Source organism: Mastacembelus armatus, chromosome 17 (genome assembly GCF_900324485.2).
Source record: "Mastacembelus armatus chromosome 17, fMasArm1.2, whole genome shotgun sequence".
Lineage (NCBI taxonomy): Eukaryota > Metazoa > Chordata > Actinopteri > Synbranchiformes > Mastacembelidae > Mastacembelus > Mastacembelus armatus.
In genome coordinates, this window is record NC_046649.1 from 12,718,028 (window position 1) to 12,742,810 (window position 24,783).

The window sequence follows — 24,783 nt, forward strand, 5'->3', positions numbered from 1 at the left end:
CCCATTGATAGACTGATGATCTGTCCAGGTTGTACCCCGCCTCTCACCCAGTGTCAGATGGGATTGGTTCCAGCCCCCTCGCTTGGTGACCCTGGAAGGATAAGAACTAGATGATGAATGGATACAAACTTAACAGTGCAGTTCTCCTGAATGTTGAACTATGTAAAGGGCAGACATTAAACCACTAATGGTACATAACCAGCACTATGTGGGCTTATTGGAAAAGGGGATAAAACGCCAACATCTGTCGGCTATACAGCACTATGGCACGCTCCACTCAGTAACACACCACAGCAGTTGACAGTGCGTCTCATATCAGTGCTTGCTATCAAATACCAGTCAACAGTTGCCCTGGAAAATACCCACCCAGGCTTAATGTTTAATGCTCTTTCCACAAATATCCCCCAAAACAATTTTTTTTCTTCTTTTGAAAAATCTGCCCAAAATTGTGTGATCACATAAACTGAGAAAAATTAAAGTTTCAGGTTTACAGAAATAAACCGATTGTCAACAGTTTAGTAGGATCTTTTTGTAGCTTGTAGTTTAAATATCAAAAGCTTGGATGTGTGCAGATAGTAGAGGTGCTGGGGAGAGTTTCAAGGAGATCGGTAGCTGCCCAGTGTTCCACACTCCACACTGATGCCTCCAGCTTTTAAAGTCTCTTTTAAATCACCTTAGGGTTCATTCTAAGAGACTGTTATTGTAGAGAGAGTGTTGGTTTTTTTTCTGTTTTTTTTACTCATATCTCAACAGCATGCACTTTGAAGAGCATGATAAAAAAAATGTATCTTCTCCTGATCACATCATGTAATTAGTTCCAGACGTAACAGCAGTATTAGTTGGATGCATTAATAAGAATGCTAGACTTTTGTGTAAACTTCAGTAAGTTCTCAGAGCTCTTCAGGAATACTGAACTTCTAACTCTTCTAACAGTAAAATAGAAGTTTCTCATTCAGAGTTTACCTGTACAGCTCATTTACTCTGAGGCGCCACTGATATAGAAGCAAACAAGACATTTTTATTCACAGAGAGAGTGTAGAGATGCGCAGACATGAGTCCCTACCCCCCCCACTGTGTACCTGCGTAGCTCAGATGTAGCATACAGACAGTCTCAGAAGCTGCTTGTGATCTATTCATAGAAGTGAGGCAAACAGCAAAGGCTAACTTTGACTGAGCATTTTCATTTATTTATTTATTTTTCAATCATATCAAACACACATGCACAGATATATATATATATACACGCATAAAGTAAAAAAACAGCAACTTGTTAGATAGATAGATAGAAGTTAGATAGAAGATAAATGTCACTCAGCCTGACAAATCAGCATTTACAGTCCACTGGGCGATTTATACTTTTTCCCTCTATGGCATGTGTAAAGAAAACAGACTGTGAGTGTTAAAGGTTGTGTATGCAAAATAACTAAATCTAGCTGCATATTCAGATTTATACAACACTGCATACTACAGGTGTGTGTGTGTGTGTGTGTGTGTGTGTTTTCTCTGCATAAGCTGCTGATATGAATCACAAACAGCTTAGCTTTGTGTGTACTCACACATTTCCCGGTCCACACTTTTGCTCTTCAGTAATCCATCGAGAGCAACACAGACTCAGATGACCTAAAGTTTGAGCAATTTCAAAGCAAATCAGTTTACAGTTCAGTACATTTATATTTTGAAAGTTCATGTTTCGTTGAAGGACTGGAATACTCTGGGGTTGTATGTCCTTGATTGATACAGAAACATATATTTTTATCTCCACGTTTGAATTTATTGCAAAATGTCGCTCGTAAGACACGTTCTGCAAAAACATACAACAGCTTGCATCGACAGAACATTCTGGAAAAACTTTGCATTGTATTGCAAAGTCAGTACTTGTTATTTGTAAAGTGTATTATCAGTAACTTTACACTGTGCAACTCTGTGCACAGCCTTTCTTTAGCTTCTTTTAGCTTAAAACATAATGAAAACAGAAGGTTCCAGCAGCGTTTCGATTACTATATACAATCAAACTAAGCAACATCCAACATTACCCAGGTGCATTCAGTTGAACAGTATTCTGCATGATGCACCCTGGTGTTTCACTATTTGCACACAGGAGCACAAAGATAACGACACACTTGACACACACATCCACACATAGATGATAACACACCCACTGTTATCGTCAGAATGTCCATGATGGTGATGGGATGAACATAAGCATATTTACCCTTCTCATTCATCTTGTGCTGTCCTATCTATCTGGCAGGCTGTGCAGACACAAATATCTCCCTATCCAGGGTACAGATGCAAGAGATCTATTTAGCTTTGCTGTGTTATTATCTCTTCTGCCTTCCCTTCCTCCTTTTGCATGGATCCTAGATTTATTTCCCTGTCCTGCTGGTTTGTTTTCTTTCTTTTCTCCTGTCCTCTCTTCTCCTATGCTCTCCTCTCATCACATCACATCTCCTCTCCTCATTCTCTTATGTCCTCCTTTCCTCTCTCATCATTAACATCTCCTCAAGTATCCAGCCCTGTCCGTGACCTCTCTGTTTTTTCTGCCACATTCTCTTTGGTTGCCACTTTTGTTTTCTATGTCTCATTTTTTTTGTCTTTTTTTTCTCCCCTTTTCTCTTCAATGTGGCGTCTTCTCTCCACTCCCCTCCCTACCTATCCTCCTCTCCTCACAGGCTGTTAGAGTCTTATTTTGTTCTAAGAAATCCAGTCAGACTGGTCCATCTGCATGATTATGCACAGCACCACTGATTGGTTCCAGGGAAATCATTCTAGTGGAACATGATGTCCTGGATTGAAATAGCCCACAAACTAACTAAATAACTCACACTTCCTCTCCAATTTCAAAGTTACAAACTTTCTATCCACTCATTTTAAATCTGATCATACACCCAAGTCAGTCCTTAAGTGATTAGATTAACATTTTTCTCATATTATGGATTACGGTAATTGACAACTCTATCCTTTTATTTTAAGGCCCAGTGCTTCAGGGATCAAATTTTTCATTAAATCAGAACAGATCTGACAGGGTAATTTGATGCATCTGCCATTAGGTGACAGTTTCATTAACTAGTTTCTTTTCCCCTGACACCTGGATTATCACAATCTATAGTCTGGCAGACTACCTGTTAACACAGATTCCATTTTTTATCTTGTAAAATTGATTGAGCTGTTGCTGTCATCCGTAAAATACAGCAAGTTTTTTTTGTTTTTTTTTTGCTCACAAAAAAGGTGACAATAGGGGTACTTGGAGAGAAATGCCTTCAGGGTTAAAGGGAACATTATAAAGTCTTTTGTGATAATGCTTTGCTAAATTGGTAGAGAACTCTCAATTTGTCATTTTTTTTCTCAGCATGCTGCACAGGCTCTTCAGATAATCAGAAATTGGCATGGAGCAACGAGATAGGTGAGGAAATGTCTCAAAACACACAGGAAGGGAGTTTAAGAAGGAAACATTTGTGTTCAGTTCATGCTGAAACTCGATTTAGTTAAAGTGATTTATTGCTTATATTACCATGATACAGGAAATGACCGGGAATCATACAGTCTCACGTTCTCACCTGTTGTCTTTTTTTTTAACTTTGTGTAAATTTGGGGAGAAGATTTTGCAGATAGTTTTTTTTTTTTTTTGTGTGAAAATATACATGTAGATTATAGACTAGTTCCTTTTGTTTGGATGGTCACAGCCAAAGACTTTTAAAAAAAATTCACTATGATTAGAACATTTTTTTAAATATAAAGCTATGGACACCAGTAAATACATCAATGAGACTTGAGTAGGTAACTCCAGTAAGGGCTCTGAAAGAACAGTGAACACTTAACTACAGCTTACAATCTGCTACTGTCTCACTTTTCGTTTGTTTGCTTTTTTGTCAATTTTCTGTATTTATTGTTGGACAGAGGTGAGTGAGAAGATCTATAGGATCAAATGCACCGGGTGTAAATATTCTGAAAGGCCTTGAATAAAACTGTCTGTGCAAAAGAGACAAATGTCTTAGAGGGGTATAATAATAAAAGTCTGAGAATCACTGCATAAGATATTTTATTGGTCATTCCATAGAGCTGCATTTTAAAGTAGTATTGATTGCGCAATAGCAAAGAAGAAGGAGTGACACTTGAATTGCAGGTATGAGGCTATTTTCATGTCAATATGTGGGACTGCTTGTGAACCTACTGAGAATAGAAGATTGTATCCTAATAAGATGTGCAGCAGGAAAAAGTGTTCAATAATCAATATTCAGATTAGAAAAAAAATAACTGAGTACTTCACCAGTAACACTCCATACATGCCAAAGGTTATAAGAAGTAAATAAGAAAAACAAAAGAAGAATAAATAGAATCATACTAGTCCATGTGTTGAATCAGCAAGGTCCATGTCAAAGAATGAATGATCAGATGTTACTTAAAGAGCAAACTGCACCCTCAGAGAAATATCTACTGTAGCTATCAAAAATAAATGTATGTAAAGACAACTATGGCATCATAACTGAAGACTGATGAAATACAAAAATTCAGTTCGGCAGTGTAAAATTTCAAGGCTCCACCTTGTAGAAGCACAGTCAAGACCAGACACACCGACCTGAGTCCAGCAGGGTCTGAATACAGAGAAATATATATATTTATTTTTGTGGAAGCCTATAACAGCACATTTCTGAACATGCCTAAGGCAAAAACAGAATGTTCATCTTGCAAGCATACTGAGGAACAACAGACAGTCTTGCCATGTGTCCACCCTGCACGCACAAAAATCTGTGAAGAATGGACCTTGCTTCATGTGCAAGTTACACACACACATATGCTGTTTACACATTTCCCCAGTCCATTCTCAGGTCTCACACGTGAAGTAATTGGCCTGACTCTGAGGGAAATCACCAATCTGAGCAGTAGTTTTGGATTGCAGATTGCCATAGGTTGGCGTCCCAGAGGACCTGACCCAGCAAAACTGCAGCTTAGCCACTAACTGATAGAAGTGATTGCCACTTAAACACGCAAGTGCTACACACTTCATACACACACACAGGAATGTGTACACACATCAATAAAGTAACCCAGGTACATACATACATGCCATACATGCACATACAGTCACACACACTGCCTTGACACTCACACAGTTTTCTTGTCTTCTACATCACTCAGGCAGGGGTAGCCTTAGATAGTTCGATTGATGTCTAGCACTTGGCAAGATTAAAACCAATCAACAACAATAACAGCAGCAGCAACGACAACAGCTCTAGCATATGGCTATTAAATCTAAAAGGCATTCATGCATCAAAAGGAAAACTAGATTTCTATCATTATTATCAACAGTATCTGGCTGCTTCAGGGGCTCATTTTTGCAAATATCATTTCTAAACAGATTGGGCCAAGCAATGGGTTGAAAGTGGAATGAACAAATATGTTAATGGGATGACAGAATGTAATGCATAGAGAATACATACAGTTCCATGCACAGATAAACAAACACAGAAAGAAGAAAAGTAGTACTAATGGTTTCCAGTGTTGCAGAACAAAACAAAGATAAGGTTGAGTTCAAGCCTGAGAAAACTGTCAAGTTAGTCGACACCCACTGTGTCATGTTTGGCAAATTATTCTGGTAATATAGAGCTCCACAAATGCATTCATTTAAAGCTTCCCATTCTGAATGCATATGGGGCTTGATTTTTACTCTTCTGATCAATTAGTTTGGGATGGGGCTAAGTGCAGTTTGGTTACTGTTTCATGTGTTATTAATCCATTTGTAGTCCTGGCCTCTTGGCAACACCTGGATGTAACGTAATCTTGGCTAGTTATACAGGTCAAAATGCGAAATTCTACACTACTCACTATGTAAAAGTAAGTTAAACCCAATCATAGAGTAGAGAAATTAATGATTTAGTTCATTTTGGAAATTAAAATATTCCACAATGCCTATATTCTGACCAGAGAATAATGCAATGGCATATGTATGTCAAGATACTAAATGAAATCATATAAGCAATATTTCTTGTCGGATATACTATCCTACTTTGTGCCCTTTAAATAGGCCCACATCTCCCCAGTGTAATAAGTGGTGTGTCAGAGGTCAGCCTTTGAGTTATGATTATTGCGGGCACTTGGCGAGTACAGAGTCTAAGGTTTAGGGTGCTAGACATGTCTCATTCACTGTTCAGCTGTCAATGATCCCCCTCCAGAGACCGGGCCTCCACTGACTGACAGGTGTAAGTAATGACTCAGGTTCAGAGGTCATGAGCAACATAAGCACACAGCTGCATGCAACCTTTGATACACAGACCCCATCCCAGAGGATTCATCATTTAGTGAAAGTTTCCTTCATTTAGTGAAAATTCCAGATGTCAACAAACCATCTTAGATAAAATAATTTTCACCCTTAAAAAAGCTTTTGTTTCTTTTCTGTGATTATGCTGCACTTTTATCCATTTTAGTCAATTTATTTGATGAGTCCTAAGTAATTTGGGTTTCCTTTTATTTAAAAAAATGATCAATTTCTCAAATTAATTTACTGCCTAGCTGCACATGAATTTGGGACAGTATTACTTCAATATCTTCTGTTCTTTTGTTATGCTGTTCACCTGTGCTGAAGTGTAGAAGGAGAAGGACAAGGTGCTTGGAAACAAGATGGAGGAAGAAAATGATAGATGGAGAAGTGTGAGCAGTGCTCATTAAGGCCCCATGCATTCCAGAAAGTGAGAGATCAGCCTGGAGGCCCACAGCAACTGACAGGAGCTGCATTTCCCAGCCTTATGAGGATGGTGGCGGTGGAGACGGTAAGTGGAGAGGACAGTAGAAAGGAAGCGAGGGCTGGGAATGGGATGGAGATGTCCAGAGGGACTTAGTTATCATGTGGCATTCCTCTTCTCCTTTCATCACTTCCATAATCCCTCACATGTGGGTGTTGGGAAATAGGGAGGTATCAAGAGAAAGGGCTCTGTGTTGGGAAAACGAGGGATCTTGTTGTAGGTAGACATCATTTTTGAGTTTAACTGATTTTTTTTTTTTTTTTTTTTAATGCACCACCCCCTTCTCTCTCCCTACCCTTGTTCCTTCAGGCTTTTTGTGCTTTGACTTGTGAAAAACACTTGGCTGACTTGGAACAATTAAAGCTTTCTGTCTCTATGACAGAAGCAGTGAATACACGCCAGGGTTGAAGAGAATAAAAAAGTAATATTGGGCAAAAATAGGAATGGAGTCATTTGAAACAACATAAAATTTTCATAAGCTGTCTTTAACCGTTACAGTCCATCTACTAGCATATTATGTTAACAAGGCAAAGAGTTCTACCAAATGAAAACATTCAGTATGAGGACTTGTGGGTAAATTATTGACTGAGATAAGTGTACTGACTCAGTGGCAATAGATTTAACCCATTCATTTCTACTTTTCTACCACTATAATCTGTTCTTTCTTTGCCTCTGCATGCATGTTACAGAGAGAGAAACTGACAGAAGACTTTCAAATGGCCATAGCAATTACACTAACCACGGCTGTGTGTCTGTTTTGGCTGTTAGCATGCACTGAGGCTGTTGTGTCCCTCTCCACTGTCTTTAACAACCGATTGACTCTCCCCTGAGAGCCACTTAGTCTGTCCTCCATCCAGCCTCTTGAGGTACAGCTCAACCACACACATGCTCCCATCAGAAGAGACACCATCTGGGCACACATGCATACACTAATGCACTACACCAACAAACATACATGAAAACACTGAAAATTGACACTAATGTGTTACAACACATTTTTGACCCTACAAGGGCAGAGACAGCTTCTCAGGATCCTGTAGCGAGGTAAGGTATATATTTTGCCAAGCTCACATTTCACAATAATCACAGCAATTGGCAGATTTTAGTGACATTCCATAAGCGAAACGGGGTAAAATGACCTAAAGTCTTTATCCTCTCAAACTGTGCTTTTAGTGGACAGTATGAGGATACAGAGTGAGAAATCTGCCTGTTCTAGCCATCATTAAATGTACATGTGATAATGTCTCATGTAAATATTTTTTTCTGTACAAATATGCTGTAGTTGAGTCTTGCTCTGTGCATTTTAAAGGCTTTGATTGCTACCTGCACAGTTCTACTCACCACTCACCTCTTTGTAGCTTTGTGTGACAGAAAAAAAATATCTCAGGGCTGGATATCTGAAAGCTTGGGGAAAAAAACAAAGCAATCTGTGTGGATACATCACATGAAGGAAAGTGAAAAAGTTTTTCTTCCTCATGGGAAGAGCAGGTGTGTAGAGAAGACATCTTGGCATGGTGTGGAACAATGTGGACAGTAGTCTAATTCAATCTGTGTTCCAACATTGTTACTGGTGTTTGTTTTCCACCTTCATTTGGAACAAATCTCTGCTTCCTCAGGTAGTTTTATTTTCTTTATTAATATTTTCTGCATTTTAATGTTTTTGTTTTATAGTTGAAAGTGATCACAAGAATGAAGGGCCCCTAGATGGACATATTCCTGTGCATTACAGCACATGGTGAGCATAAAATACTGTAGGTCATCAGGACAAAAGATCTTTTCGCTGACATTCCTACCTGACAACCCTTGCTGGCCATAATACCTCTAGTACTGATAAGAGGGACTTTTATGTTTAACTGATACAGAGACAGTTTTTATTGGATTTTTTTTTAGCCAATCAGACCTGAAAGTATACATTTTATATGTTCTTTAGATTGTATGGCCACACGGCCGAGTCATAAAACTGAATGTGTTGTATATTCCCTGTGGAGCACTACTACAGCCAGTTAACAGCAGCATATAAAGAATGACTGTGCAGCATATAGCTTTTCACCAAGTATGAATACAATTATACCAACTGAAGTGTATATATGGAATGTAGCTCTCAAAGCTATGAGCATCTGTTAAGATTGCAGGTGCTGGTTAAGAGCAGTAATGACTGCCATTAACTAATGTTTCACTGCTCTACATAATTCTGCTTGACGTGCATCACCACGGTGCAGTGCTTGGCCGTAAGAAGGTACTTTGTGATGCTGTTGTAAGAGCAGAGAAAAGTGATGTGCTGTATTTTTATGATGAGCTATATATCTAGAAATCATCTGCAGTCATGATGATACAGGCATGCACTGTGTAGCAGAAGTAGAAGTCTGTCTGTCCTTCTTGACACAAAAGGCTGAAGGCAGACTTGAAGGGACATTTACATATCTTTATCCCCATGCCCTCATTAGAGAGAGGTCAGCATTGTCTGTTATTATCTTCTCTCTTGCGTCACCCTGTGAGAGCCATCAAATTAAGGCCATTCAAGAATTTCTAAACAAGAAGGACAGTTTACCCTCTGCGTTTACTTAGAGCAAAAGCATCAGAAGGTCTCTCAATAATACAACAACCTGGAAGGGTTTCCACTTCCATTTTGAGGGTTAGATGTGATAAAACGCACTGATGTCTTTTTACAGATCAAGGAAGGAGACAAAGAGGAAAAGCATGTATTGTTTGGTGTGGCATGCTGTGTGCACAGTTATGGCTAAAAAAACATGGAGGGATGTCAGTGGTTCAGATGTGCTTTGGCAGCCAAGGTTATGAGTTATAAAGTTGATATTAGAGACATGGGAGCAACCAGTGGCAAGTGTATGACCTTCATCACTCACTATTAATTCTTCCTCCTCTCCCACCCCATCTCTCTCTGTTCTGCAAGCCATGAAGCAAAGGAGCCCTTTTGTGTGAACTCTCTAATTAGCAAGACCTTGACGTGCAGATCTCATCCATTGTTCCTCTTCATTTTGGTGGGAAAATATTTCATTGATTTTTGCAGGAATCGAAGGCAGGCGGAGATGAGAGGGGCTCTGTGTGGGATTAGACTCTGCGGGGGGTTTCCGGGATGGGTGGGGAGCTTCTGATGTGGGGCGTACGTGTGTTTGTGAGTGTGTGTGAAAGATGGGTAATGTCCCTCTTCATAACCCTTGCCTCTTCTTACCCTCTACATGAACCAATTAGGGCTGTGATCCTTGAACCATCATATCTGGTCTTTTTTCCAGCTCCCAACTGCAGATTGTATACGTTCACATATTGTTATGATAAATTTAGCTCATTCACAAATATGGATTCGGTAAAGCTTTTTTTTTTATGTTCAAGTATGATGAAACATTTTCATAATAAAACAAGATCATGGAATTGTCAAATGTCCTTTTGGTTATTTGGGGTTTACATTTTCAGTGAATTACTAAACAGTTACAGTTAAGAAAGAACGGAGGCTGGCTGCTGTTGTTTTCCCTGCGGAGTATACAGCAATCACTCGTTTCTCTCTCCCTCACTCTCTTTCTCCTGTCACTCTAGACTGTCTCTAAATTATGCCTTACCCCTGCAGGTGCCAACATCCCTCTGAAATGATTATTCCTACCACACAGAAGATTGCTTTTGGTAATTATATGTATCATAATTAAATTTGATGAACTCCTTCGAGACATAAAATCTCATTTGACCCAGGTGCTGGATTCTCTTCCTATCCACAAAAGAAGAAATGTCTTCTACTATTAGGAGAGATACACTTTGAATCTTGCAACTAACATCTTGATTAAGCGAAGTAGTATTTCCACATTTACAGAATTCACTGAGGTCCATCAATAACTTAATTAGTGCACAAGTCAAATGCTAATTCTCAATTATTATGGTGGAATGAATTGAGCAGGATTACCTACCTTGTTCTGCAAATTTGGCTTTTGAATTAAGAAAAAGAAGCTGAAGGTTAAGACCTGTTGAGCCACACCATATGAAGCCTTGGGTCACAATGCTCCACAAGTGCCCAACATGGAGAAAAGACTTTCAGACGCAGATAGATAGACGCAAAGGACTATGGGTAAAAGAAAAGTGGCAGATTTTTTTATGTTTTACCTGTCCTTACTGTTCGTATGCTAGTTAATTGTCCATTGTGTGTTTTGGGGTTTATTTAGGAGAATGTGTGTATGTGTGTGTTATGTTTTAGGAATTAGTTCAGTGGCACCGTAAATGTGGAGGATAGTTATGGGAGGGAGCTCTCTGGTTATGTGCTTTCGTTACTTTGTAACTGTATAAATCGTTATATGTTCCTGTATTAGTTACGTATCGTCTTTTTTGTCCGACACTTGTGGATATTTCGAGAATTAGCACTTATTAGCCTATCAGTTAGCTCAGCTAGCTGTTAGCATAGTCTCTCCTCTCGGTGCTGCCCGGTGTACCACATGTCACATATACCACATTTAGTCATGATGGTACGTGTAGTAAGTGTCGTTAAGATTCTGGTAGCTTTGGAGGCGAGGATTACTGAACTGGAAGCTCCGCAGTAGCCTAGCCCCGTTAGCGGGTTTGGAGCTTGTTAGCTGTCCGACAGCAGCTCTGGAGAATCAGCCTGGGTGACGGTCCGAGGGAAACATCCTGCTAAGCAGAATCCCAGGGCTTGTCACCTGCCTGTCCACGTTTCTAACAGACACACCCGCTGAGAAACCGACTCTGGTAATTGGCAGCTCCATAGTCAGAAACCTGGAGTTAAGAGACTCCAGCGACCGTAGTCAAATGTTTCCTGGGGCCAGAGCCACATGGAGTCATCGTAAATATGGTAAGATTGTTATTCGTGTTGTCAGCAATGACACCCGATTATGCCAATAGGAGGTCACTAAAATTAATGTTAGGTCGGTGTGTAACTTTGCCAAAACAATGTTGGACTATGTAATTTTCTCTCTGCCTCTCGTCAATCTGACCAGCGACGACATGTCATCGTTCCGTCGCTGGCTGTCCAGGTGGTGTCCAGCAACGATGTGGGCGAAGTTTATTAGCCAACCTAAAGTTTGTGGGGGACCGGGACAGAGACTCAGTCTTCAACGCCTCTCTGCAGTTTACTTAGAGCCGTCACCCCATAGATACTGTGTCTGCTTCTCGACTGTCTAGCTAAATCATACAAATTAGAAGTTAACACAAGAGGAGTTATTCATAAAACCATAATAAAACTTAACACTACTCTTACTGAACAAAAAAAACTGAACAGTCAAATGTGGATTATTAAATATCAGGTTTCTTTGTTCTAAATCAGAAAAGCTGTTGCTAAGCTGCTATGTGACCATTTACACAGAAATAAACTATTTGAACATTTTCAATCAGGATTTAGAGCACATCATATTTCAGAAACAGCACTGTTAAAAGTCACCAATGATCTTCTCTTAGCCTCAGACAATAGACTCCTCTCTGTAATTGTCCTGCTAGACCTTAGCGTTGCATTTGACACTATTGATCACAGCATCTTATTACAGGGACTGGAACGTGTTTGAATCGAAAGAATAGCATTAAAGTGGTTCCAGTCTTATCTGTTGGACATATTCCAATTAGTTTATGTTCATAATGAACCTTCCATGCACACAAATGTTACTTATGAAGTTCCACAAGATTCTGTGCTAGGACTGATCCACTTCACCTTATACATGCTTCCCTTAGGCAATGTTATTAGGAAGCACAGTATTAATTACCATTGTTATGCAGATGACACTCCACTCAGCTGTATCTATGACACCTGATTCCAAAAGTAAAGTGGGAGGCAGCGGTATCCCTGAACCATCCATTAGTTATGCTGCAATAGGCCTAGACTGTCCGAGGACTCTCCAGCAGTGCACTGAGCCCCACTGAGTCTATTGTGATTTGGCGATATACAAATAAATTGAATTGAATTGAATTGAAATTGAATTGAATTTGTTCTGTCCTACACTTCTCTTCCCAGGGCACATGATTCGCTGCTTCCTGTAAGCAAACAAGATAAGTGCTGTCGCTGCTAGCACTGTTACTAGCATGTGTTATTAGACGCATCCTGTTGCTCTGGGGGAATAACTAAACTGGTAACCAAGTTTGAGGACTCAGGAGAAGACAACTGTCAACGGTCAAGTTTCGTCTCTTCTGTCTGCCTAAAGGTAAGAACTGCTTCTCATTTTATGTATAATGTAACATTGTGTGTTCAAACTTAATTTATTGTGTAACATAAGCCCTGTTATTTGCGGTTTCTTATCTTAGATTTTGTGTACACAGTCGTCCTATAGCTAGGTTTGTGCTACTGATTTAAATGCATGCAATGCAAAAAACAACTGATTGCTACATTTGCCATGTTGCCAGGTGTTTTTGTATCATTGTGGTGGGCTGCTTTTTTGTATTGTATTGTGCACTTATGCCTAATTATTGTGTAGATTTGGTGTCTGCTGGCTTGATGTTGTCTGAGGGGCTGTGGCAGTGGATAAGGCAGAGTAGCTGTGAAATCGACACAGCTGTTGGCACAGAGTGTGTGTGTGTGTGTGTGTGTGCGGCTGCCTGTGTTGGTCTCTGTGTGTCTGCGTATTATGGCAACTGTCTGTATGCCAGTGTAGTCCTTGTGCTAAAAGCTTGTGCTTTAAAAAGATATTCTACTTCTAGGCTTTATGTGCTTCTTTCAATTATTATTTAGTCCAATGAATTATGTGTCTAGGATTCTCCTTAGACTTTGTATTTCATTCAGTTGATTCCCAGAGACTTTTAGAAACTATGCAAAGGATCTCAAAGCAGCTGTTGTGGTCTATGAGTTTTCTTTTTTATTTGTTTCCCATCTTTCTGCTGTATTACCTTATTTCAACTATTGGACGTATTGGAAAAAAAAACAGGCCAGTGAGGTGTTCTAGAGCAGTTTGTGTGCTGGGCTTTTCCTATTCCCCTAAGATCACTGTAAATATGCATACAGCTTACTGAGGCTGTACCCAGCCAATGCTGATTAAAAAAAAACAAAACAAATTAACATGTCCAAATGTAAGCTCACATAGTTAGGACAAGGATTTGAGAAATGCTTATTTTAAGTTTACCATTCCTTTCTCTCCTGCCCAAGACTCGCTCTCTGTGCCATCATGTTTGTCCCATGGTTTAAGGTTCACTATATTCCTCCATTGTCCTTCACTCAGTATTCACTCCAAGTTTTCTACTCCCACACTCTGATCTGCACTGCTGGATGGATTGCTTTTTCTCCAACTCTCTTCCCTTCTCTCTGCAGGAGTTTCCTGCTGTGCACCAATCCCTTTCTTGCAGGTGATTGCTCAGGGAATATTGATTAAGGTCAAGATTTGCTGCTGAGAAGTCACTTTTCAAACTTCCTGTGACTTTAATGTGAAAAAAGTGAACTCACTCGTTCTTCGGTGATAAACACCCTGTTACAGATGAAATATACTTTTAAAAGAATGCTTTTCATACTCATCCCCGTCTTCATCACTATATCCATCTCATCTCATTTCTCTTCTCTTCTTCTCTCACACAGTCGGCGTTCACACCTAATGTAATGTAGTAATGCTTGTCAGGAGGGCAGTATCTTTCTCTATCTCTAATTGCATTGATTAAAGTGACAAACAGGCCCAATTAAGCTGAAGGTGTAGAGGAAGGAAACCATAAAGAACATCACCATATCAGTGGTCATTACATCTGTTTTACTATTAGTGGAGAACAAGTGTAATTAAAACATCCACATGACCTTAAACTATCTCCTGAGCAGTAAGACATCTCGTGTGGGATGTAGGTTATGTGAGTTAATGTTAGCTGATTCCTGTCAAAGATCATTAATGAAAACATCCAGACCATGTGACATCACTTGGGTGTGGATAGAGTCACATCAAACTACATCGATCAGTCCTGCTGGACATGGGCTGACTTGAAACTTGAAAATAACTGAGGGTAGCTCTTTAGCCTTGGTATTAAATGACTCTTTAATTCAAAGGTCTCTGCATATTCATCACTGCCATGTCAAGATTTGTAGGAGAGCACCAGAGGCGTTCATCACTGTCAGTGACGTTGCATGCGGCCTTATAAAAACTGAAGGCAGCTGAATCCCTTTATTTACTATTACAAACTTGAAAAGACAGAAAGTTTACCGTTTCATGAATCTTGTTGGCTTCCTCTCTGTTTGGCACAGCCCCTGCACAGCAGTCTCTCTACTGATATGAAGCCGGATATTATCAATCAATTAGAGTCAATAAACAGTTATGGAGAAATGCTGAGAGTTGTACACAGCCCGATATCATTAGACTCACCTCAGTAACCATATCATTACAGTGCAACACGCTTTCTGGGGTGTGAAATGCTGGCAACGTGAATTTATGAGACTACTGTAGCTGCTTGTGTGTGTCTGTGTTTGAAACCCAGAAGAGTTTGGTTTGTCAAAATATTGTCACTTTTCTTGGAGTGCCATTTTTTGGGGGTTTGCATGTAAGCAGAGTGATGGCTTGTTTATTAGTGGCTGATGGCTTTTAACACTTGCTGCCAGCTGGAGTGGCGGTGCCAAAAAGCTGTTTATGTCTTTAGCCATTATGAAACCAAGCATTAGATGTCACAGTCACACACAGCACTGACAGTATGTGTTACTGAATAATAACCTCTGCCTCTCTTGACTCACTATTAATGAAACCAGAATTATCGCCCATTGAGTCACAGATCGTAAGTGACTGACTTGTTTTCCAAGGCGTTTATTGAGTGCATTTTAGTACAATAGTTATCAGAAAGTTACATCTTACAAACTCTTGACACATACTTGTCACAATTTACAATTGGTAGCTATACAGAAACAAAACAAAGGAAATGTTTGCACTCTTAAACAATGTACCTGTGCGCACATAAATGTCTCTACACAAATGTGCCCTTTACGCACACATACATACATTCAGTCCCTCTCACACACACAAATTAACTATGACATGTGCACACTCATAGTCAGCTCCACCGTCTATTGTGTACCATAGATGAGGAATGTGACTAGCATCCTAGAAAGGTCCTGTTTCATCTGGTCCACCTCCGTGTTGGCTGCCGACAGTAGTTCTCCTTAATGTTCACCGTGTATGTGTGTGCTCATACTGCGGATGTGTGAGCTGTGTGTATGGTGGTGCTTTTTTAAGTGTGTAAATCTTTGAGTTCACAGTCTGAAACAGAAGAGAAAAGAGAATGTAGTTTAATGAGTTTAGTTTCGCAAGGAGTCATGTCAGATCATTTTCAGGTGAACACGGCTCCCAGTGTTCTGACCTATAAATGACAGGCATGAAATCAGCTACTAAAAGGATCATTGGTCACTTCTCAGACAGTTACGGCACCATGAAACATTTAACAAGCTCTGTTCCTGTGTTTTGTATCAATGTGTGATGAACGGCTTCCATATGAAACGGCTTTCACAGAGGGATGGCGGACTGCCTCTCCATTCATCACAATGGAGTGTCATTACAGTCAGATATTTAGAAAGACAAACAGAGCAAATGGGAAAAAAATTACACTGTTGCATAATGAATAGATTCTATCATCTCATTTACAGGTTCTTGGGTTGAAAAGCAAATACATGAGACCGAGCTCAATAGAGGACTGATGTATTCAAATTGAATCACTGGCTTCGGTGAAAGGGATTTATGCCAATCTCAAAGAGCATGTTATTATATTTAGGAATACTTAGTAAATCAATGACTTGGAGAATTGAAAAGAAAATGCAACTGATTTTACCCAGGAGGCAAACCAGTTGCTTGATTACAGTATTTTCCATTACTAAACTAAACCAATGAAATTAACATTTATATAATGAAAGGGATGTTGCCACATAAACCACACTGCAAGATGAAAGGGACTGATTCACTTCGATGAACTAACTTTCTGACTTTCATCTAAACATCCCTTCTTCATGCTGCTAACGCCCTGCAACCCCACCCTCCTGTAAACTGACTCACCCCCTTCTGTCTATCACATACTGTATGTGCACACTCTGTCGGGTCTCAGCCCGTTTCCTCTTCATTAAGCTTTGGGCTGGAAACCAGATGCGAGAATAACATAATCGAACGTTTGGCAGTGTGCATGTATTTATGTGTGTGTGTTTGTCTTTTGAAGGTCCCATCATTCTCCCTCCCTGGCTGATCAGATTCCTGTCAGATGGGGGTCTCGGCAGGTGTCTGCACCCTTGCCTGGACCTACCAGAGCATGGAGCCAACCATTTCTCAGGCTGGATCTAGCTCAGCCCAACCCCAGCCCCAGCCCAGGACAGCTTGATTACACCCAGGATAAACGAGCTGGAGATCTGCCAGCCAGTGGGAAAGAGGGCAGGACAGGCAGAGGAGTAGGAGGAGGATGACTTGAGGGAGGTTAGTATACTTAATAATCTGCTAATGGGCCTGCCATCAATTTCTAATTTTGGATGCAAGGTGGTTAGAACTGTCGTCACTCATGTCTCTTCAAATTGAGCCAAAAGGGATTTTAGGAGGGTCACATTTACTCCAAAGAATTGTAGCCCATGAGAATTGTCTGTGAGCTGGCATGGATGTAAAGAAATATTGCCACAAGAGCATTGAGGTCACTTTGCTTTTAATTTTAAAGGCCAGTGCCGCTAAAATTGTTTCATTAACATTTGAAATAACAATACCTGCTTGCTTTCCCAAAGCCTAAAGCTAGTGACCAACAAGAAGAAAAAGGTAAGCCACTACTTCCTATGTGAAAACATCATATTTCACAGTCTAATCACATTGCAGTCATAAAACTCCATCCATAGATCTTTAAAATATATTCCAAAATACTGCAATACTGTAATTTCATAGCAGTCATCCGTGGTCTTCCTTAGGGATAAAGTAGAGATTTTGCAATCCAATACAACCAAAGAGTATATTTCCAAACACCAGGCCCTGAAGCTAAAAGTTATGGAGAGATTAAAATATGCATGAAATTCCCTTTGGTACCATGGAATTTATGCTCAACCTGCCTACCCATATGGCAGCAGCATATAGTGAGACTGCGTAGATTTACTTAGCAGTTTAGCTACAGCAGTCTATGTGAGGCTGTGCTACACTCTGAGCAGTGTGCCCATGTGGGCTGTTTAAGTCTGTGTGTTCATCAGAATGGCATCATGCGTCTGTTGGCAAACCTCAACCCAGATGTTCATTTTCACTGTGTAGAAAAGTGATGCTGATTCACTCTGATTTCCAGTGCCTTGATTAGTTACTCTCTCATGCATTTCAACCTTTCAGCAAGTCTTGCCTTGGCCAAGATATTTGCAGCACCCATGAGAAAGACTAACTGGATTTGCCTGGAATAAAATCTACTAGATATAGAGCAATTTGATACTAAACAGTTTTTTCCCTGTCTGATCAGCAGGTACTTACCATGGATTTGGGCTGGCCACAGTCTGGAGGTTCCTACTCATCTGGATGGTGCTGAGTACTCCCAACACAAACAACAATAGATCAAAAAGAAAACAAAACATAAAACATATCTGTACAGGTAAGTGCTCACCAGCAAGAGACAGCGTGTGTACACCCACATTTAACATGATCTCCAATAAATGGATATTTTATCAATTATTTTACGCCTACAGTAATTTTCATAAAGATCTACAACACCAATTCTGTCTATGATTCCTTTACATTTTCCTCAGGTTAAGATTCAGTTGGGATTGTCCTAGTGCCCCCAGAACAGGCAGACGTACAACCCAGTGTCTGTTGTTCAGTCATCTGGAACGAACCAGGGCACCGCTGGAATCTGCACATTGCGTGTGTCTATCACAATCTAATCAACAAACATGTCTTTGCCAAAAATGCAAGCAGAGAGTTCTGTACATACATATTCATACATATCACCTTCAATATGAAGGTTTATTACGAAAGATATAATCATATTTAGCAAGAGATAAACATATTTATATTCGCTGAAGCTGGGTGGGGCTGGCTATGAAGCAAGGCCTTCCACCCAGGACTCCACAGGTAGTGTTAAAGTTAAAATACGAATGGGTGGCATCTTGCTATAGTGATAAAACAATCAAACAGATGGTACAGGACAAAAATATAACTAGGCTCTGAATTTTCACCAGTCCATTTAGATACATTTTGTGAAATTCTTTAAACAAGCAAAAGACGGTGTGAAAATGGTGCTCCACTGTACATCCCTGTATATTTCTCTTTCTAGATATTCCTACCAATAGTTGCTGTTTCTTCTGAGACTTTTTTGTGGCCAGGTCAAGGCATCTTCACTGCACACGCTGACAATGGTGCGGGTAAAATCACAGAACACACGTTGTTTCTAAATGTCTCACAATTCTGTTTACAGTTTTATCTTGAGGTCCAGATAATACAGTATCACTCATACAGTCTAAAACTGAAAGATTCCCTGTTTCTATGTCTGACTGTTGGGAGTTATTTTGGTTCACGACAACATGAATGGCAGTCCATTAAGTAGTAGAGTGACGTGATGTCTGTCTTCCTTTTGCAGATGAATGGAGAAACAGCATCAAGTCTGGACCCTGAACTCCTGGCATGGATTGCTTAAAGTGTGATAGCTGTTAACCATGTACGGTAGTAGTGTAGACCCTGGTCTCCTGTTGTCATGTAGAGGATTAGATTAAGACAATTGTCTCGACTCTGGCGCGTTCCGATGGATCGGGGGTCATTCGAGGGCTGGAGGAGTTGTTGGTCCGACGAATGCTGCCCGTTCCGTGGTACAGCGCCCCCTGTAGTCATGCCATTGTCGTGGGTGACTGGCTCATCTGCACCCTCATGGACTGGATATTACTGAGGATCTTCTTCTGGTGGCCTGCCAAGGTCACTCCTATTCTCAGCAAGTCCCTACAGAGTAAGAGGCAGAAACAAAGAAAAGTGAATTGCAAGAACATATTTTGAAGCAATAGATGAAAGGATTTCCATCATACTGGAGAGGGAATGGATCATTTTGAGTATGAAGCAATTATAGTGTCCAAAAATGCCTATTTTGTGGTGCATTTACAGTCCTAACATCACTGTATATGAAAGCACAATTTCAGGATGGAGAGCTAGTGGCAGTGGAACAGAAAATTCTATCACTCGAGAGAAGACTTAGTACTGCATGTCGCTTTGCATTGCAAAGAGACGGCATAAATGCCACAAAGCCCCAAGCATACATTTTTAATAAAAATGTTAGAATAATTTTACATTTTCACTTAAATTTGTAGACCAAGCAACACTGTTAATTAAAATAAATGAAGTGCAATATTTGGGCCTTTTGGTACTGCATGTACTATGGAAAATACTGTTAGTGCTTTGAAATACTCTACATAAAGAGATGGGAGAAAATATACCTCTTAAAATGTGTATCCACTTTGGAAACTAAATCACAGAAAATGGTAAATTATTAAATACTTGAAAAGCACAGATGGAAATGGTGTTACCAGAATGACTGTGTCATTTTTTGTTGAGGCTTTACTTTGATGCCGTCATTTAAAGTTTACTTGAGTGACTGGGCACATTCATGCTAAAAATACATCCACTTGACATTGAGTCAGTTTTTAGAAGTGTGCCCATCAAGTGCCATATGGGCTTGGAACTTTTCATTTGCACATGAGCAGGTGAACTCACTCTGAAGTCATTTGAGCCACCAGCTGCAGGGAGGTAAAGCCTGAGTTGAGAAAGTTGTCTCTGTACTGGCTCATCTTGATGGCAGTGAGCCAGTCTTCTACTGAGCTGAAGGTGTTGAAGTCAGGTATGGATCTGTCCAACAGTGGCTGAGAAGGCCTGGAGGAGAAAAGACAGAAGAGAGAAGGAGAGGGTAAGGGCAGCAAGGGGAATGAGAAACTGGTTGTGGTGTTTGCGTGGGTGCGTGTGAAATGATGCAAAACGGAGACGACGTGTGGTTTGGAAAGGTGTTTTAATTTCTTTATGTTTTGATTTTTCATTTTATAAATTTTTACCATATTTTGTGGTGTTATATACTTAATTGTCTACAAACAGTTCAAAAAGGGCCAAAAAGCATAAAACAATTCTCTTTTTTTCTTCATGAAAGAAAACCTTCACTCTGGCCTGAATGTGAAGTGCTACAACTAGCTAACATTTATCTAAGGTGATGCGCCACAGTGACGGATATGACTGGGCAACAGGTCATCATTAAAGAAACAGTAAACATGCACAAACTGTGACATTATACTACCAAACATACACAGGACTAAATGTTCACTTTTCAACATGGCAGCAACCCAAAGCACAAAATAAGTGACTTCAGGATACGTATATGAATGACCCTCAGTGGCTGAGCCAAAGCCTGAAAATTGGAATAGAAAATCTGTGGAGAAGCCTGAAGCTCACAGTTCACAGACACTCTGCATCTAATCTGGCTAAGCTTGAGAGGATCTTTGTGGAAGGATGGGAGAAACTGTCTAAGAGAAGGTGTGCAAAACTGAACTCAGCAATACTCGAAACAAACTAAAGCCAGTGACTCCTCTACAAAAAAATAATGAATAAACATGAATATCAATCTGAATATTTATGTAAATTTGATGGTTCTGTTTGTTTAAAGTTTTTTTAACATGTTTTTTTGCTCACTTACTATGTGATTAATATAATTAATAGAACAACCACAAAATGTGGAAAAAGTTGACTTTGTAAAGCCAATATTCGGTCAGTAGGTTCTTGGAAGATAGATGAGCAGCAGGGTGAAAAATCCTGAGGAGGAAACTGTAGGTTTGATGCAATCAACAGTAATACATTCATACTTATTTTATGAGAGGATTAAAAAAAAAGCAAGCATGTGCATGCTGGGTGAATGTGTAAATACTGCATATGTAAACAGATGGAAAACGTATTTGTGTGAATATGTGTTAAATAAGTGTTTGTACTCACACTGCAGGGATGTTAGCTACAGTCTTGAGGCTGGTAGGGTTACGGATCATCTTGTCCAGGGTGCTGACGATGTCTGTGAAGCGGGGTCGCACATTGCGGTCTTTCTGCCAACAGTCGAGCATCAACTGGTGCAGGGCACTGGGGCAGTCCATGGGTGGTGGCAGACGGTAGTCCTGCTCAATTGCATTGATCACCTAGGGGAGAAAGGGTCAGTGCAGGTGTTGAAGTCATACAGTAATTACAACAGAGTTTCATCAGTTACTGAAGGGTTTTCAAACAGCTGGCTGACTGTTAATTCATTAAAAACAAAATACTAATATGACTGAGCTTTAATTGATTGATTACATTAAGCATATCCATTCTATAATCCTGACACGCTCACCCCTGCCTCAAAAACATCCCCACCAGCACCCTACCCCCACTCCTAAACAGACACACTCTCTCTGGTGACTGAAGCGACAGTTCAGGCTGATGTGCCCTTCCTCTTGACTCTAGCCAATCACGTGTCACTCCTGAAGGACAGTGTGAGGAAAGAGAAGGAAAGTGGAGCAGAGGCAGTGTCATTGTAGGGAGAAGTCGATGGGGAATGGGTAAAGTGCATATAATTAACACTGTGAAGTACAGCCTCTTGACATATGTCTCTTAAAGGTTGTGCAGGCTTTCCTGGCTTTGTTAAAGAGAAACTGCCACCAAGAGTTTCAGAGTAGTCAGTGTAGCTGAGTGTTTTGTACATTCAATCGGAACTAGAGTCAAATTTAGAGACTAAGGCAGAAGTGGACTGCCTATAATTCAATGACTGCTTACACTTTGTTTTGCTAGTTAAAATTATTGTTTTGGAATGAATAAACAAATAAAATCAAATGAAATATATCAAAGTGGAATATGCTTATTCTGCAGCTACGACGCCACTTTAGATGTTACAAAGTGTAAAGATTACCCAGAATTACACATTTATGGACTTAGCTCTTCTCCATATATCTGTAGATGTAATCTTTTCTTAAAAATGCATAGTTGCTAGATAAAGGCCTGGTATGAAATCAAGTGGAAAAGATACTATTAAAAATTAGAGCCTCCGCTGTAGGTTGCCAACTCCAACCTAGAGCTGAATGCAACTCAGCAGAAACTTGAGAAATGGTGCATATGGAGAAGAGGTTTTGTGTGTGTGTTTTTTAACTATGTATGTGTGCATGGACTGAGCAGCCGGACATGCTGAGCACTGCCAGTCGTCTTCTCTGCATTAGTCCCACCAGGCAGTGTTTGCTGCTGGCCCACTGAGGCAACATCTGTTGGGTTGGACGGTCCTCATGGAGCGGGGTCCATAGAGGCCTGATGGCTGGCTAGCTGTCTCCCTAAGCTCTCTTAGGGAGAGGAACCTCATAACATGGGACTATATCCAATGGTTGTGTGTGTTTGTGTTGGTGCCTGTGTGTTTGTGGTAGTCTCTGTGTGGACTCTATCCAAACGGACATGGGGAACAAAGCAGAGCTCTCAGCAATCATTCATTGCTCTCAAAAGCCGGCCAGGAAGGAAAGGGGATAGTGTGAGATTGTGCCTATAATAACTCTGCTTTCAAAGTCAGAGTCAAGGACATCTTCACTGATGATGCTATGAGATGGGGGCTGATAAAAAATGTGTGATTTATTACAGCTTCCTCTTGTACGAGTTATCCTTGATTGTATATCTATGGCAATCACATCTGTACGGAAATGGACGTTCTATTAATGAGGGAGTTTATTCTGATTACATCTTGTTTTTTATTGCATGGAAGTTGAGAAACGTGATGAAACCCCACTTAAATTGTCCTATTTTGGAGTTTAAGATCTTATCAAATGGCCACTTGAGTTTCCTGCAAAACTGCTACTTTCCTCAGTGTTGACATCATGTTACAGTATGTGGCATAAATAATGACACTTTTCCACCTGTTCTGTCAAATAAAAGTGTTTCTCTACTTGACTGAAAGGTCATTTAATCACTCAATCTCTAATATCCACCCAAACATCCCGTTTTAAAATATTTTGCATTTAGAAAGTAATGATATGACTCCATGAATCGTATGATGTTTACAAGCAAACTTACATCCTGGTTGGACATGTCCCAGTAAGGCCGCTCTCCAAACGACATCACTTCCCACATGACGATACCGTAGCTCCACACGTCACTGGCCGAGGTGAACTTTCTGTAAGCGATGGCCTCTGGGGCTGTCCATCTCACTGGGATCTTCCCACCCTAACGAGAGAAGAAAGGACCGGAAAGTGAAAAGAGACATTTCGGAGAGTTTTATTGCCAACATCTTTTTCCGTGGCAGCACATTAAACATCACTGTGCTTGCCTTGACTGTCTTCGTCTATCTATCTAACTCTTTATCCCTCGTCCTCCCAGTGTATCAATCCTCCAATGGCCAAAACAGACACAATATTCTGCCTCTCTCTCGCAGCAGCGGCTCCCAACAGTGTTCGCCCTTCACACATCGACCAGCATCACATTTAGTGTCTCCTCTCCCACAGTCCTGTTTGAATAAAGGAAGATCGGCTTGGTCTTCTGCTTGTACGTCGTGCGTGTCTTCCTCTAATTGGGCAACCTGGGCCTCAGGCATGCCACGCACCCTCTTGATTGAAATTGACAGCTGCTTGTTTAAAATTCCAAACACACACACACACACGGGAACATATGCACAGGCACAGATGATTGTGAGTGCACACCCACATATACAACCAGCACCAGTTTAATAATGCCAATTAGCTGATCCTGAGCATTTGCAGATAAGCCACTGCAGGACGCAAACCCAAACCATGAGCACAGCCTGCACAGACCACAATGCTTCCCGCTTGCTTTTTGTGAGCTTGAAAGAAAGAGGAAGAAAGAAAGAGAGGGAGGTGGAGGAAGAAATAAAGGAGAATGAGATACAGAAAATGTTTGTTTTGGGGTGTTTCCATGCTCCATGTCTGAAAATGCTGGACACGAATAATCCGAAACGGGTGTGTGTTCCTGTGTCTGTCTATACACAACATTATGTAGGTTCCAGAGGTCAGTGCTGGGTGGCACTGCAGGGGTGCAGAAGCTGAGCTCATTAATGAGCACCTTTTTAGAGTTTGACCGTTGAGAGGTTGCTGAGTGAGATTTAACATCTGACCCTGAATGGAGACTGATCTTAGGACACACTACAGGATGCGCAGGCAACACTCAGCTCCCCTCAAGGACACGAGCCTGCAAAGAAAAAGATA

General features: G+C 40.5%; 1 protein-coding gene and 1 long non-coding RNA gene across 5 annotated transcripts in view; one reads left to right on the plus strand and one right to left on the minus strand.

Moving 5' to 3' along the window:
- Positions 1–19,312, plus strand: part of LOC113134955 (uncharacterized) — a 151,540-nt gene extending 132,228 nt beyond the window's left edge. The window contains exons 3-9 of one of the 3 annotated variants that reach the window (XR_004463267.1): positions 3,350–3,403; positions 6,586–6,764; positions 12,688–12,874; positions 16,824–18,203; positions 18,358–18,472; positions 18,885–18,966; positions 19,188–19,312. This is a non-coding gene — a long non-coding RNA (uncharacterized LOC113134955). The remainder of the gene's footprint in view (positions 1–3,349; positions 3,404–6,585; positions 6,765–12,687; positions 12,875–16,823; positions 18,204–18,357; positions 18,473–18,884; positions 18,967–19,187) is intronic. The other 2 variants (XR_004463266.1, XR_003296108.1) reach the window with 2 other exon arrangements.
- The window catches only part of ephb1 (EPH receptor B1), a 139,918-nt gene continuing 130,549 nt past the window's right edge, over positions 15,415–24,783 (minus strand). For both annotated transcript variants that reach the window (XM_026314575.1, XM_026314574.1), the window contains exons 13-17: positions 23,639–23,788; positions 21,563–21,756; positions 20,306–20,461; positions 18,086–19,540; positions 15,415–15,880 (exon numbers count right to left, since the gene is read on the minus strand). In XM_026314575.1, coding sequence (XP_026170360.1) covers positions 19,432–19,540; positions 20,306–20,461; positions 21,563–21,756; positions 23,639–23,788 — 609 coding nt within the window. In that variant the 3' untranslated portion in view covers positions 15,415–15,880; positions 18,086–19,431. The remainder of the gene's footprint in view (positions 15,881–18,085; positions 19,541–20,305; positions 20,462–21,562; positions 21,757–23,638; positions 23,789–24,783) is intronic.